Raw genomic sequence first — 13319 nt, 5'->3', positions numbered from 1 at the left:
AGCGGAGGTCTGGTAGATCGGTGGTTCTAAAAGAATCCTGACCATCAGAGCCCAAAATGGAAATGTACCATTGTGTGAAACGGTGAACCAGTTCCCTCGTCAGGGCAACATAAAGGAGTGCAGGAGAAAGACCCCAAAGCTCTGTTTCTCAGTAAACTGTAAAGGCAGACGGGGAAACCTTGGATTTCATTAGCTGTCCCTGTCTGGCCAACACCCTGGCAGCACAGTAAATGACAGTGATCCTGGGTATAATGCATGTAGAACACTTAGCTCTGCAGTCAATAAAAATGTGGCCAGCAGGCAAGCAGGTGGGCTGGTGGGGTGGAGTGGGGTGGGGGGGGTGCTGTCCATTCAAGCCTATTTTTAATCACATCCAGCCTGTGAGCATGAACATCTGGGAATGTGAACATGCTGCAGTAATTATGGCCATACCTGTAATCATGAACTTGAGAACTCCAGAACAGGCACAATGTGGACTTTCATCGCATTTGCAAGAGTTGGTAGTGAATTAAGGTTTAATCTGAACGGTATTACATTCCAATTATTGTCTTGGCTTTGGCTTTATCATCCAAGTTATTGATTTGTCCATAACAAAATTTTGGTGCAGGCAGCTCAGGTAATTACTTCTGACACTGGAATATTTTTTACATAATACGTCATGTGAACATTACAATATTTAATGTGCCATTTTCATGTACAATACTTGAAAAAGCACTCAGAATAAAACGCGTTCATTTATCCATTATTGATAGCAACTTGTGCAATGCAGGGTGACGGTGGGCTGGAGTCTATCTTGGGGGAACAGAGACCTAAACAGGGTATTCCAAGGATACGTTGCTCGATCATCACACAGCAATTACACACATTCGCTCACATATACACACACATACTGTGAAATTTAGAGTACCCAATTCACCTGGAAGAAAAGCCAGAGGAAACCAGATAAAGCTGGAATTCGTAAAATATAACTTCATACGGAATGCCGTCACATGACTACAGATGCACACTATCAAATTCTCCAAATGTATTAGAAAATCATGGCCAGGAACTCAGTGTCTGTTCCTCAAGCACCTTCCTCTTAAAAACACATTTTTATGTACAGCCTGTTGCCCCTCAAGACTATGAACTGCAGAACAGGCCTGCGATGAAGTAAAAATTACATGTGTAATTATCTGGTGGGCACTGGCGATTACAGGCAGCGGACGACACAGCAAAGACGTGGGAAGGGAGAAAAGTGCACTGATTGCGGGCACCTCCGTATGCGCATTTTACATCTCTCCTCACTCGTTCGCCATATGCTTGTCTCCTGCACTTACAATTTTAAAGAGGAAAACTGACATCTGTCAAGTGTTAGCCCTACTCCTGCAAGTGAACCCAACCACCATCTGGACCTTAAGGAGGGGGGCCAACACAAGCACATATTAATGCAGAGGAAGAATCTGCAGGAGGTCGGTGTTATGGAAGCTACTGCACACATAATATGACACAACGGAAAGAAAGAGCATATTTATACAGTATAATTAATAATACACAAACAGTCTGCTTCCTTTCTTCTAACAGTGTCAAACTGTCACACATAATACTCCAAGTTTTACATTTACATTCATTTAATACATTGGAAGCAGTTTTGAAGGCATCCATCAATAATGTACCCAGTGGTTGTACCGCAATTGCACAGTGTCAACGTTAGCACACGGCGAACACCCGGCAACAAAGAAAACACCCATTTATTGGGGCATCGTCCTCGCTTGCAGACCCCCGGCCACGAAAATTTCAGACTTCAGCCAACGGTATTTTGGGAAATCGCACCGAGACAGATCCGTGTGAACACGGCGTGAGAAGGTCAATACCTGGTGAGCTCTTCTTTTATTTTCATAGGCTCGTGGGGGTAAAACTTGACTCTGAAACACATGGTGTACGGTGGCTGAGCTGCAATACAAATACAGAACAAGAAGGTGAAGAAGCACAGGAGGAAATGCATCCGGACACCGATTTATCCCTGTGATGTCTCAGTTAAGTCTCCTTAAAGGGAGATTAAGACAACAGCTACACATGAATGGGGAACGTGTTCCGCAGTTAGTGCTTAAATCTGCACCAAGACAGAGGATCTGATCTAACGGTACATTCCATCCACAAAGAATTTAATTATGAGCTGCAGAAACAGCGTACAGCCTACTAGTCTGGACGTTAATTCTTTCAGCCAGCGGGCTGTCTGCTTGCATTGACAGTACGCCGATTTAACCCCGACAGAGGAAATTTGGAGGATGCAGACACTTAAGGAAAATCCAAAGAATTAAAGAAATCCTGGGCATCCGCTTAAACAAAGAGCAGCAGAAAAAGCCAAGGATCAACTGGAGACTTCAGACTAAAAAAAGAATTCAGTCTTTAGAATGCAACCATTAATCAAATAATGATGACCAATTGCACGGAGGGAAGATTTTATAAACCAAACGGATAAATGATGTAACAGAGGTACACATTATTATGTTACTTGACTGCAGAAGTAGTATTTAATTTTATCAGCTAAAATTGCTGCACAAAAAATGATCACAAGGCACACGTATATAACTATATACTGTGAGCTAATTAAAAAAATTATTTAGAGGAAAAAAAAAAAAAAATCACTGAGGGAACCATTTAGTGGTTGACCAGGTCCAAGCCTGGGGGCCACCAGGACAAGAATAAATGTATTAAATTCTCATAATAACAGCCCGCTCCACTCTACTCAGTAGTATCTGCCCGATCTCCCCGTTTCCTCTGCTTCGAGTCCTATTAGGTGGGCAGAAAACATGGTTTCTGTGATGCTGTCAGCTCTAAACGAGGTAAAGGCACTTGGATCCCTACGGCCTGCGCACCGAACGCACGTTCTCTCGCCGTCCCCGTTTCATTCGCCCCTTTTCTGCCTTGTCTATTTTCACCCTATAACATCCCATTCCGGGCATGTGAGTAATAGATTCTTTATTAATTTATGCCGAAAGAGAGGATGATTGATAACTTCACAGAGCATTAAAAGAATCCCCCATTTAAATCTGCTAAATCCTATTTATGCACCAGTGTTGGCTTCATATCCATTTACTGAACTAAATCCTCTGAAACATTCTTGAGCCACAGCGGATAATGACTTCATATTAATAGAGATGACTTTTTCATTAAAAGTGTGATGTAGCGGAGATATAGAAAGAAACCCATGTCTATAAGTACCATATGTCTATCTCTTTTCTCTGAGACGCACGTCGCTTTGGAGAAAAGCGTCTCATAAACGAATAAATGTAAATGTAAATACGTAAGCGTGTGACTGCTCAGTGACAAAAGGAAGCATACGTAGGTGTCACATCCACGCCCACAGCACAAGCAACAACACCTGACTCTGCACTAACTCATGAGTAATCACTCACCTTATAAAGACCCTCTTCGGCTCCCGTACCGCTGCGGAATCTCGTTTGGGACAACCGCCCTTCCTCGTGTTACTACACGCGCTCTTGCTCTGTTCACGATCTCCGGTTTGTTTTGACTCCTTGCTTCGTTCTCCGACTACGTCCGCGGATCCTCGTTCCTGTCCTGTTCTCCGATCGACCGACCGACCCTTCGCCCGTCCCTGGTTTCGAGAACTCGAGGCCTCAACTTCTGACGAACAACGCTGCACTTGGGTTCAGCCGTCCCGGCTCCTTGTGTTCCGCGTGACAGAAGGTGTGTTTCTCGAGAATTAATTCAACTCTCGATTTTCCTGCATCATCACTACAATCCCATCCCCTCTGTCTTGCTCTAAGTTTAACACTCCTGGGCACGTGTCTGCAAGTCAGAGTCCCCCACCCCCAGTCCTGGACCGCTGCGTCCAACACGCTTTTTCCATTACAGTAGGGTTACACGTCACAGCTGCTACTCTCTGTACAACCCAGGTAAACAAAGAAATCATAAAGCCCTGGCCTACATGATGATTCGTCCCCAAGGGCAACTGGGGATGAGGTCGTACGTGAGTGTGATGCATAGTGGGGATTTAACACCTCAGCCACGTGCCTGGAACACATCAGCCTACATGTGCCCATAGCACCCCACTGGACAGCATCCTGTAATCCAGTTACAGACACTTGCCTGAACCACAGAGGATGAATCTCACTTCCGCCCTGGACCAAGGCCCTTACCTTTCATCTGCTTCACGATGGACTTGTTGGGCTCCAGCCAGTGCTGCCAAGAGAAAGGGGCAGGACACCTCTTTAAATTCACAATCGGGCCATCTTCGCACAATAAGAATCAAGCACAAGGCAGGGAAAAACAGTTGTTATTTATATTATCATTATTTTAGCTAGACAGGAGCTCCAACATGGAATAAATAGCTCGCGACTTGTACACTTGACTCATTTCAGTGGTTCAGGATTTTTTGCAGTCTGCTTTATTTAAGAGTGCGGCAGCAGGTGTTCTCCTGGGACTTGAATTGAAAACCTCTGGATTACGAATCCAAACATTCGAGTCGGCTAGACATCTAGCGGGGGGAGAAGAATAGAACCTGCGTGCGGAACGAATAGAGAGACAAGTCATGTATGAAACTGAGCAGAAGACTAAAATGTCAACATTTATGAGCGCTTGTGTGCGAGCACATGCGTGTGTGTGTGTGACCTTGTGAGGATCTCTTTGTGAGCACATGGTCTTGTGTTGCGAGCCTTAGTGCGTTTGCACCGCCCAACCCCCTTATTTTATGTTGCCTCCCCCCCGATACTTTGAGCCGCACCCTCGCATAGACCCCCGAAAGGCACAAGCGCCGACGCTCACGGAATCAGTCCGTCCCCAGTGACAGCTGCAAGGACATACATCTCCATCGCCGCAGTACCCCACCTTGCAAAGTACACCCCGGCAAAGGCCACGGCGCACCGTGGCACATCTTACGTTCCAAGCAGGCCTGCGGAAGAGCAGTCTTTCCATTTTCGATAATACAATTTCCTGCTGGGTTTCTTTCCCCAGTCTCAGAACTAAACTTGTCCAGTCTGGTTTCTGGACTTGCCTTGTGATGCATAAACCTTAAAGAAAGAGAATTAGACAAGGGGAATCCTAAAATTTTTAACGCAGAGAGCGGCATTAAGAGCGAGTGAAACTGAGTAATAATAGCAAACTAAAGTCCCATGAAAGCTAATTAAGGTTTGAATAAATGTCTAAGCTCCAAAAATATTCATACTGAAAGCTGGAGAGTAAAGCTGCTCTCTGCCAGAAAGAAACACGTGGATTATCAAGTGGATTACATTCCGAAGCCTTTTTAACCCTTTCGCTCCTCTTCCAAATACAATGCCTCTCATATTAACGTGGAAATCTTTCTCTGACTCAAGTCCCACTGCAAACCGGACCAGAAAAGTCTCTTCTTTTTTTTTTTTTTTTTTTTCCCTCCACAGTGTATGAAGACATCTCTGTGTCTTCACTGTGTTCTCCTCTAACTGAGTCAGTCACCGCAGGGATGCGAAGGCAGAGCGTTTCGTTTCGAGAACGCAATAGATGTTAAGATCCGAGCCATCAGAGCCGTCACGTTAAATTTTACGTGATTGCTGGCTTACTAAAAACATCACCATGATCAGCCCGGTGATCGCGCAGCCAGAACAAAGACAAGGAGCATCTCCACGCCGACCACTCGGTGGCCGTCCACGTGCGCAAGGCACGTCCGACCCGTGTATTAAAGCAAGGATATTTCTTGGTGAAGAGAAGTCTATTACTGACCATCCATAACTGGGGGAATTCTTCCATAAACGGCGTAAGAGAAAGAGGTGAAAGAAAACCGCCACGAATCAGAGGCAATTGCTATGGTAACCCTGTGCAAAACATAATTCATCTGGCAAGATGAATCATCAGTCAGTCATCAGTCAATCTCTTATGTTTCTCTTAAGCTGCTCTTAAATGTGATCCTTGTACTTGGTTGGAGCGAAAGGTCAGATGACTGGTGAACTGGAACGAAAGGCGCAACTCCTGGAGATCTGCGACCACCGGGAATCGAGGTGTGGCAGTTTCTAGACTTCACTTCGGAGACGCACCTTCAGCCCCGCGAGCCCTCGCGACGTCAGGAATCTCGAGCTTTGCTATTTGGTGCAGATTTTCATCCGGATCAAAGGGTCAGAAACACGCACTTATTTCTCCAGGGCGAGGAGAAGGTCCTGGCGATCAGCAGCATCTCCGCGTGGGAGAAAGAAGTCCTAATGTGTGTGTTTGTCTGTTTTATTGCCTACCTGCGCTTGTGTACACTTTTCTATGCATATCTTTGCTTCCATGTGCATTTCTGTCTGTAAGTGTCTCCATGTGCCTATTTTTGTGTTTTCAGATTTCTGCATATATTCCCCTCGACACAGAGGGGACACTCCTTGGGGATTAAGGAGCTTCGCGCCAGTATTCTGACAGACACGCTATCAGCTCGACACAAGCCCTGCCAGACAGCAGGTTGCTCTTCTCAGATAGTAAGCAGCACAAGGGGAGGAAACACACCTGGTTCCAGCTATGATCTGACCCTGGCCCAGCGATGGGTTTTGCTCACTTACCTCTACGTGTGTGCCAGCATGTCCACGTTGTTCAGTTACCGCGTATACGTTTAGATGGTACGTCCCGAGCGCCGCGGGTGTAGCGGCGGTAGGTCGGATCCCCCCCCCCCGAATCCCACTCACCCTCTGCTTTTCCTGGTCCACATAGCGGATGCCGAAGTAGTCCTTCTCCAGGAGGCTGTAGTGGTTGCAGACGTGATCAAGCAGGAACTGGCCCTTGGTGTCTCTCTGCAGGAACAGCAAAGGTTGGAGGCCACTTCCCATGCAGTCCTACCTCAACTTCTCCACCTGGAAATACTCGTGCATTTTCTTTGTTTTTGTCAGTAACTTCCGTCAGCGCCTTATTCTCATCATTTTCTGATAGTTACGTATATTAAAGCAGCCGTTAAAATTCGGTGACTAGAAGCCATAAAATAAATGCATATTTGAACACAAAGTACTTCATTCTGCAACAATAAAACCTCTTTCACTTGTTGGCTAAATGACTGCCACGATTCATTAAACATCTGATCAAGGACTCCGCCATGGGGAAAGTGTCGAGGCTATGCAAAGCCTCGTGCTTGGGGATGCTCGCGTAAGCACAAAGAGCTAATGGGAGGTGCGGGGTGTGATGGGTCAGCACCCTGGTGGAAGCCCGCCCTACAGCGGTCTCGCAGGGCCCTGACACTGACTGTCAGCACAACAAATCACCTGCAGTGATGGGAGTCAATGGCCTGAGAAGACAAGGCCTCCGCTCATTAAAACTGCATCTGGAAATACATACTGCGGCCTCATCGCGTCACCTTGCAATCACCTCCCCAAACCACACGTATGATTAAGCATTACATACAGACAGGTCATACTGTGATCCAACTTAACCTGTACAAGTCCCTTAAAACGTATTTAGATTTGTACCATTTCGCACTCTTTTTTATCTGTGCCACATATTAAAATCAATTCTTGTAACCTGGCCAATCGATTTGGCTTTTTGCAGTTATGTTCATACTTGATGTCACTGTTCATTCCATATTCTATTGTTCAGCTACTCAAGTGGTGGCTAAACATGTAGATGCGTAACCTAAAAGTTGCCGGTTCAAGTCCTAGGAGGTACTTTGCTATAGCACCCTTGAGTAAAGTACTCGAGTTTACATTATGACAGTTAAAAAACAACATATTGCAAATACAGCTTATACGCTGTTAATATTTGCCCAAGATTCACTACTTTGGGACGACTGAAGAATACCATTCACCCAACACTTTGTCTATGCAAAGTTTTGAGCAACAACGTTCATTCTGAGGGAGGTGTGGTGGCGCAGCGGGTTTGACCGGGTCCTGCTCTCTGGCGGGTCTGGGGTTCGAGTCCTGCTTACGGTGCCTTGTGATGGACTGGCATCCTGTCCTGGGTGTGTCCCCTCCCCCTCCAGCCTTACGCCCTGTGTTGTCGGGTTAGGCTCTGGTTTGCTGCGACCCCACATGGGACAAGTGGTTTCAGTCTGTGTGTGTGCGTGTTCATTCTGATCACAATAAGTTAGTTTTCAACATCATACCATGGGACATGCATGCCATTCAATTTGATGATGCAAGAATGATCAAATATATTACATAGTAGAGTGAATCAAAAATGATCTGCAATAATGCTTTTCAAAAAGTAAAAAAAAAAAATTAGCTTCAACTTAAGCTTGTAAAAAAAAAAGTGTCTTAATGTTTACTGTAGAAGACTTGTATTGATGCTGTATTCATTGCTTAAAGAAAGCAACACAACATCTTGGATGCCAACTCAAAATGCAATCACAGGCGGCACCACCAAAGGCACCAGCACATCCTTTTGTAGACAAAACAGTCACTGAAGCAAACCCTCACCGTAGATACTGTAACACAATGTAACCCTTGGTCCCAGGATCGTTTGAGTTTCTTTACTGAGCAGAATCAATCTTTGTTATTGTGATTTAAACATGTTCATGAGTCCAATAAAGCCACTCTGTCTTGCTGTTGTCTTGAAACGAATGTCCCTCTTGGTGATGTGACAATAAACTGCCTTTAATGGGAGGACGTTATCACCAAAACCTACATGGAGAGTCACCATTAATTGCGTTTCATCGATCTGCTCGTTCCGGCTGGCAGTAAAGGAGTTCATAGCAGACGTCAGCGTGCGGGTCAATTTACTGGGCTGCCGCGCTCAGCAGTGGCGCTCAGCAGACGCCCCACCACGCGAGTGAGAGGGACACGTTCTCTGCTCCTCCCACGTGACTGCCGATTGAGTGCGACAAGCCAAGGTGACACGCCAGGGCTCAGCGAGCATCAAAGGTGAGCCAAAGTGTCGCCGCCGCATGGATGCTGCAGCGCATCAAAGGGAAGGACAAAACTCAACCATTTCCACTCCGGATGACACGTTCTGAGCCACCCCAGTATCCTGTGACCCAGCTGTATCCTTCACCTTTGGTACATTCCTGCTAATGTCCATGGAACGTGACACTCACATTAGACAAAATGAAATTTTTTTAAATTAAAGGAAACGATGTCCGGTAGGGGAGCTGAGCGCATTCCAGGTAGGCGGTATGAAGAACCCCACAGCAGTATGGGGTCTGTTTCAGTGGGCACAGCAGTCATGATCGCTCGTTGTGAGATGCCATCAATTTACTGCTATGCAGTCAATAGCAAAATGCCACGCCATCCCTCCTGCACCCACAGCCCCACCCAGCCCCTAAGTCAATGAGGGTCACTGAACCTTGACTGGGACGGCCATTAATTTTGCTCCACACCTTTGCCTCCTCTGGGACCTCCTCCCGAACTCATCTCCCACCCTGCAATGAATCCATCTTGGGGGGGGGTGGGGAACAATCCATGCACCTGTATCTGCTTTTGCATAATTTTTCATTTGGATTTGTGTTTTCAGAATATTAACAGGGCTGTTTGAAAGGTATCAGTTTTCGCTCAGCAGATGCTGCTCCATGAAGCTGTATGACATGATACCTACAGTGTGTTACCGAAATGCCCATATTCAGGATTCGTCAGAACCCTCGCGTAGGTCTGTAGAGCAGGCTGAGAGGAGCTTGGCGGAGTGACAGCAATGATCCCCAGCTGTCCATCACGCTACTTTCTTTAGTTTGATGTCACAGTGGCCCAAACTTCCCTAACATCCAGCCTTCCCTGCCTCCGTGACAACAAGAACACTGCACCGGCATTTAGAAACGCTTTTTTGGTTTCCCCTCACATTATACATTATTACGATAACGTTGAGGAACATCTACTCGATTTTCTCCAGACGCTGGGTTTGAGCCATGTCATTGTCTTAAAAAGCTATTATTCTATTTGTGCAAGAACCCCTCTCCTTCTGCCAATTATTTATACATTCGACAAAATCAAGAGACGAGTCAGGGCTGTTTTTTTTTTTTTTTTTCTGGTAACAGATTTTGAATAAACTAGACACATTCCTGTTCAGTGCAGCTAACCGTTCTACAGCAGACGAGTGAAAATTTATCACACAACCTCACAAATGCAAATATGCCAGTGAGGACCCCGCTGTAGTAGCGGCGATGCGGAACACGCGCCGATGCTTCTTACATCAGCCACGCAGCCTAAGCTGGAGGCTACCACGCGTACATCGCCACGGCGACACGTGCCATGAGAGGGCCACGGAGGAAGGAGACGGGAGCATGCGTGCTCGACGCAGCGGAGCTGTCGGCACGATGGCAACTCGGCCCACCCCGGGCAGCCCAGCACCGTCGACTACCGAGTGCCGATGTAGAAAATCTCCGCCTCTACACGGCAACGCCTGACAAGAAAGAAACATCTAAAGAAATCCGGAAAAAACTAAACCAGCCATACGTAGACAGCGTCATCGCATGTACCCCTCATAGGAGACTTCTTTAGGCGGTGCCAGTCCCATCAAATGCTCAACTGAGGGATCCGAGTCCTGCGGCGAAACACCTTCGTGGAGTGACCTCATGCATCCGTGACGCCCGCATGTGAAGCTGGTCTCAGATGACTTTTATGAACGTTGTTTGCCTTGGAATCAGCTCAGCCCTCTCGTGCCCCGCGTTCCTTTCGGACAGCTGAGAGGTTTGTTCTCAAGTTTTCTGCCATGGCATCTGCTAGGGAGCATCGGGTAACGAACATGAAGAGGAGTCATCTTTTTTCGAATGTGCTCGATTAAATATTAACCTGGCTGTGATGTTTTCACTTGATCTCGCTTAGAGCATGCTCAGATATTCACTCGGCTTTAATGCAAAAAACATGGCGAGCATCTAGAGAGGGTGGCACGTTTGGATGGCAAGAACGTTCCAAATTACTGAATTAAAATAGAAATAGCAACAACAAAGTCTGAACTTTTAGGCAAACTGTTAATAAAAACCATTATGATTGATTCTTTCCATTATCATTGCTATTCGAATTTGTCAGTACTTATACAGCTGGGTACTCTGTCGACGCAATACCCTACAAAGGGTATTACTATGCAATGCAATGTCTACAACAGCTTGTCCCGAGCGGGGTCGCGGCGAGCCGGAGCCCGCCCGGCAACACGGGGCGCAGGGCTGAGGGGGGAGGGGACATAGCCCGGAGGGGATGCCAGTCCACCGCAAGGCACCCCAAGCGGGGCTCAAACCCCAGACCTACCACACAGTGGGCACCAGCCAACCCCCCCCGCTTGGTATGACTATTACTAGGCAATTAAAAGAGCTCAATTTTACACATCTGTACCTTCACCTACTAAGCTACCTGCTCTCCATTTACTTCGAAAAATAGCTGAAATATGTGCTTTGGTTGAATTTGTGCATTTCCTACCACATATATGTGCTTTGCTGCATTTGTGTGGCTGTTTCATGCAGTTTCATTTCCTTTCCTGGTATTATGCAAAAGTCCATTTCCCAAAGCTGCTTATGTAAAACATTTCTCTTCCTGACTTCTTGGGTTTCAGCGCAAGGAGCCTGCATGTTGTAGGGAATCTTTTTTTTTTTTGTCTTCCCTTGTTTTTATTTGCCCTCTTAGTCTAAGGCTAAAGCGTGAAAAGTAAATAAAGAAACAGCTATTTCGACGGCGAGTGCCGCACCTGCCATTACATCCCAAAGCCCAGAGTTTCCAGAAGCTGATCAATACATTTACTCCTCTGTGACGCCTTCCAACTTTAGAAGTTTTCCTTTGAGAACATCCGGAGAGGCAATTTTCTAAATTGCTTTTATATAGTTACATAACTAGATTTGATTTGAAAAAGAAAAAAAAAAAATGTCAAATTGACTATATAAAAGGACCAACATGCAACTTAAATGCATGTGGTTGTTTTCTTCCTTTTCTCTTTTACAGTAATAGGAATATTAAAATGTCCTGGTTTGCAGCTCTGGGAGATTTCAGATTTTCCCAGCCCCAGATCTCTCTCTCAGTATCTAGCACCATTTTGTATGTCCGCACCCCTCCTTAACCCCTTATTCATCATTCCACGGGATAACACGGTACCCCCTCGGAGCCCGTGGCCTCGCCTGCTTCCCGAAATTGTGATTTACTGACCGCACGCAATGAGACATGCTCTGCCTCTCGCATACTACACAGCAGGGGAGCATACCATGGTACAGACATAAAACACATGACTTAACTGCCTCCTCTACTGTACCTGCAAGGCAGCAGTTTTGTCCAGGAAAAAAAAAAAAAAAAAAAAAAACACCAGAGGAAGAAAGATGAGGGCATCCCCTGTAAAATACCCTTCCATCCCCTCCTTCATATATCACCCCCTGACCTAAAATGCCAGCAACATCTCTACCATTAGAGGAATGGATGTGTGCTCTTAAAATAAGTCATTCCAAGGATCTGAAATTAACATCAGCACTTGATGTTATCCATCCATTCATATGTTCCCTATAACGCCTTATGTTACCAGGGCTGGCAGTGATCCAGGGCCCAGGATCCCAGGATCCCAGGATGCAAAGACATTAAGCTCCAGTCCAGGGCAGAGTAGATTTTGGTCCTTTTAAAGCGAGCCATTGTTGAGTAAATAACATAAAAGTCAATACTAAGGCATGTGAGGAACCAGACTGTTCCCACACAGCACGCCGGCATTCGGAAACAGCCGAGGGGCAAGTTACTCCGAGGGTTATCTGAACGCACATTGTCTCCCTTTTGATAGCAGCTAATTGCCTAAGAAGATAAAGACTCGCCAAATGGGGGACTCCATCAGTGGTGTGGGCTTTAAAAGTACCTCTAGGAACAGGCGCGTCTTTGATGAGCTCCTCCGCTCCCAGTGTACGGCATCACGCAGGCAGACGGGCTCCCACATGTCAGCATCCATGGACAAAATGCACACTTTCTATTTCATGTGTAAAAGCAACATCGATCAGTTGAAAATAGACAAAACCCGAAACACCATCAGTTACTTCTACACCAAGTTACCTTTCTTTGTCTTACTGAGAGCTTTTCATACCGTCTGCTCTCAGAAGTGCCTTCCCGCAAGGTCATAAAGAAGGCAAAAGTGAAGACGCGATTAAGTACATTTTGCATCACCTACTACTTTGAATAGAAGGACGCGCATGGAAAATGGAAGAGACGCAACAGGAATATTAAATACGTCCCAAGATGTAGATTCCCGACTTTCGCTGACGGCCGAGACAAACCGAGAGTGCGGTGCTGACAAATCTCGGCTGATCAGTCAAATAATAAAGAAACTTTCATCACCGTCCCTATCCGAGTGCAGATTTTTACCGAGAAAGTATCTGTACTGAAATGGATTTCTACACCCTGGAGTGCACAGTGGGAATATAAGGGTCTTATTACCTCTGAAGGCAACATTAACAGCGAGCTGAAGAGTTTGTTGTCACAGGCAATAAAATTTAATTATAAAGTACAATGCAGGTC

The 13319-nt window shown here is 46.0% G+C and overlaps 1 protein-coding gene across 2 annotated transcripts in view; it reads right to left on the bottom strand.

The window, feature by feature from the left end:
* The window catches only part of frmd3 (FERM domain containing 3), a 54876-nt gene that overhangs the window by 20669 nt on the left and 20888 nt on the right, over positions 1-13319 (bottom strand). For both annotated transcript variants that reach the window (XM_018759420.2, XM_018759417.2), the window contains exons 2-4: positions 6627-6731; positions 4140-4182; positions 1851-1929 (exon numbers count right to left, since the gene is read on the bottom strand). In XM_018759420.2, coding sequence (XP_018614936.1) covers positions 1851-1929; positions 4140-4146 — 86 coding nt within the window. In that variant the 5' untranslated portion in view covers positions 4147-4182; positions 6627-6731. The remainder of the gene's footprint in view (positions 1-1850; positions 1930-4139; positions 4183-6626; positions 6732-13319) is intronic.

Source organism: Scleropages formosus, chromosome 17 (assembly GCF_900964775.1).
Source record: "Scleropages formosus chromosome 17, fSclFor1.1, whole genome shotgun sequence".
Classification (NCBI taxonomy): Eukaryota; Metazoa; Chordata; class Actinopteri; order Osteoglossiformes; family Osteoglossidae; genus Scleropages; species Scleropages formosus.
This window is presented reverse-complemented; position numbering and strand designations above follow the sequence as displayed.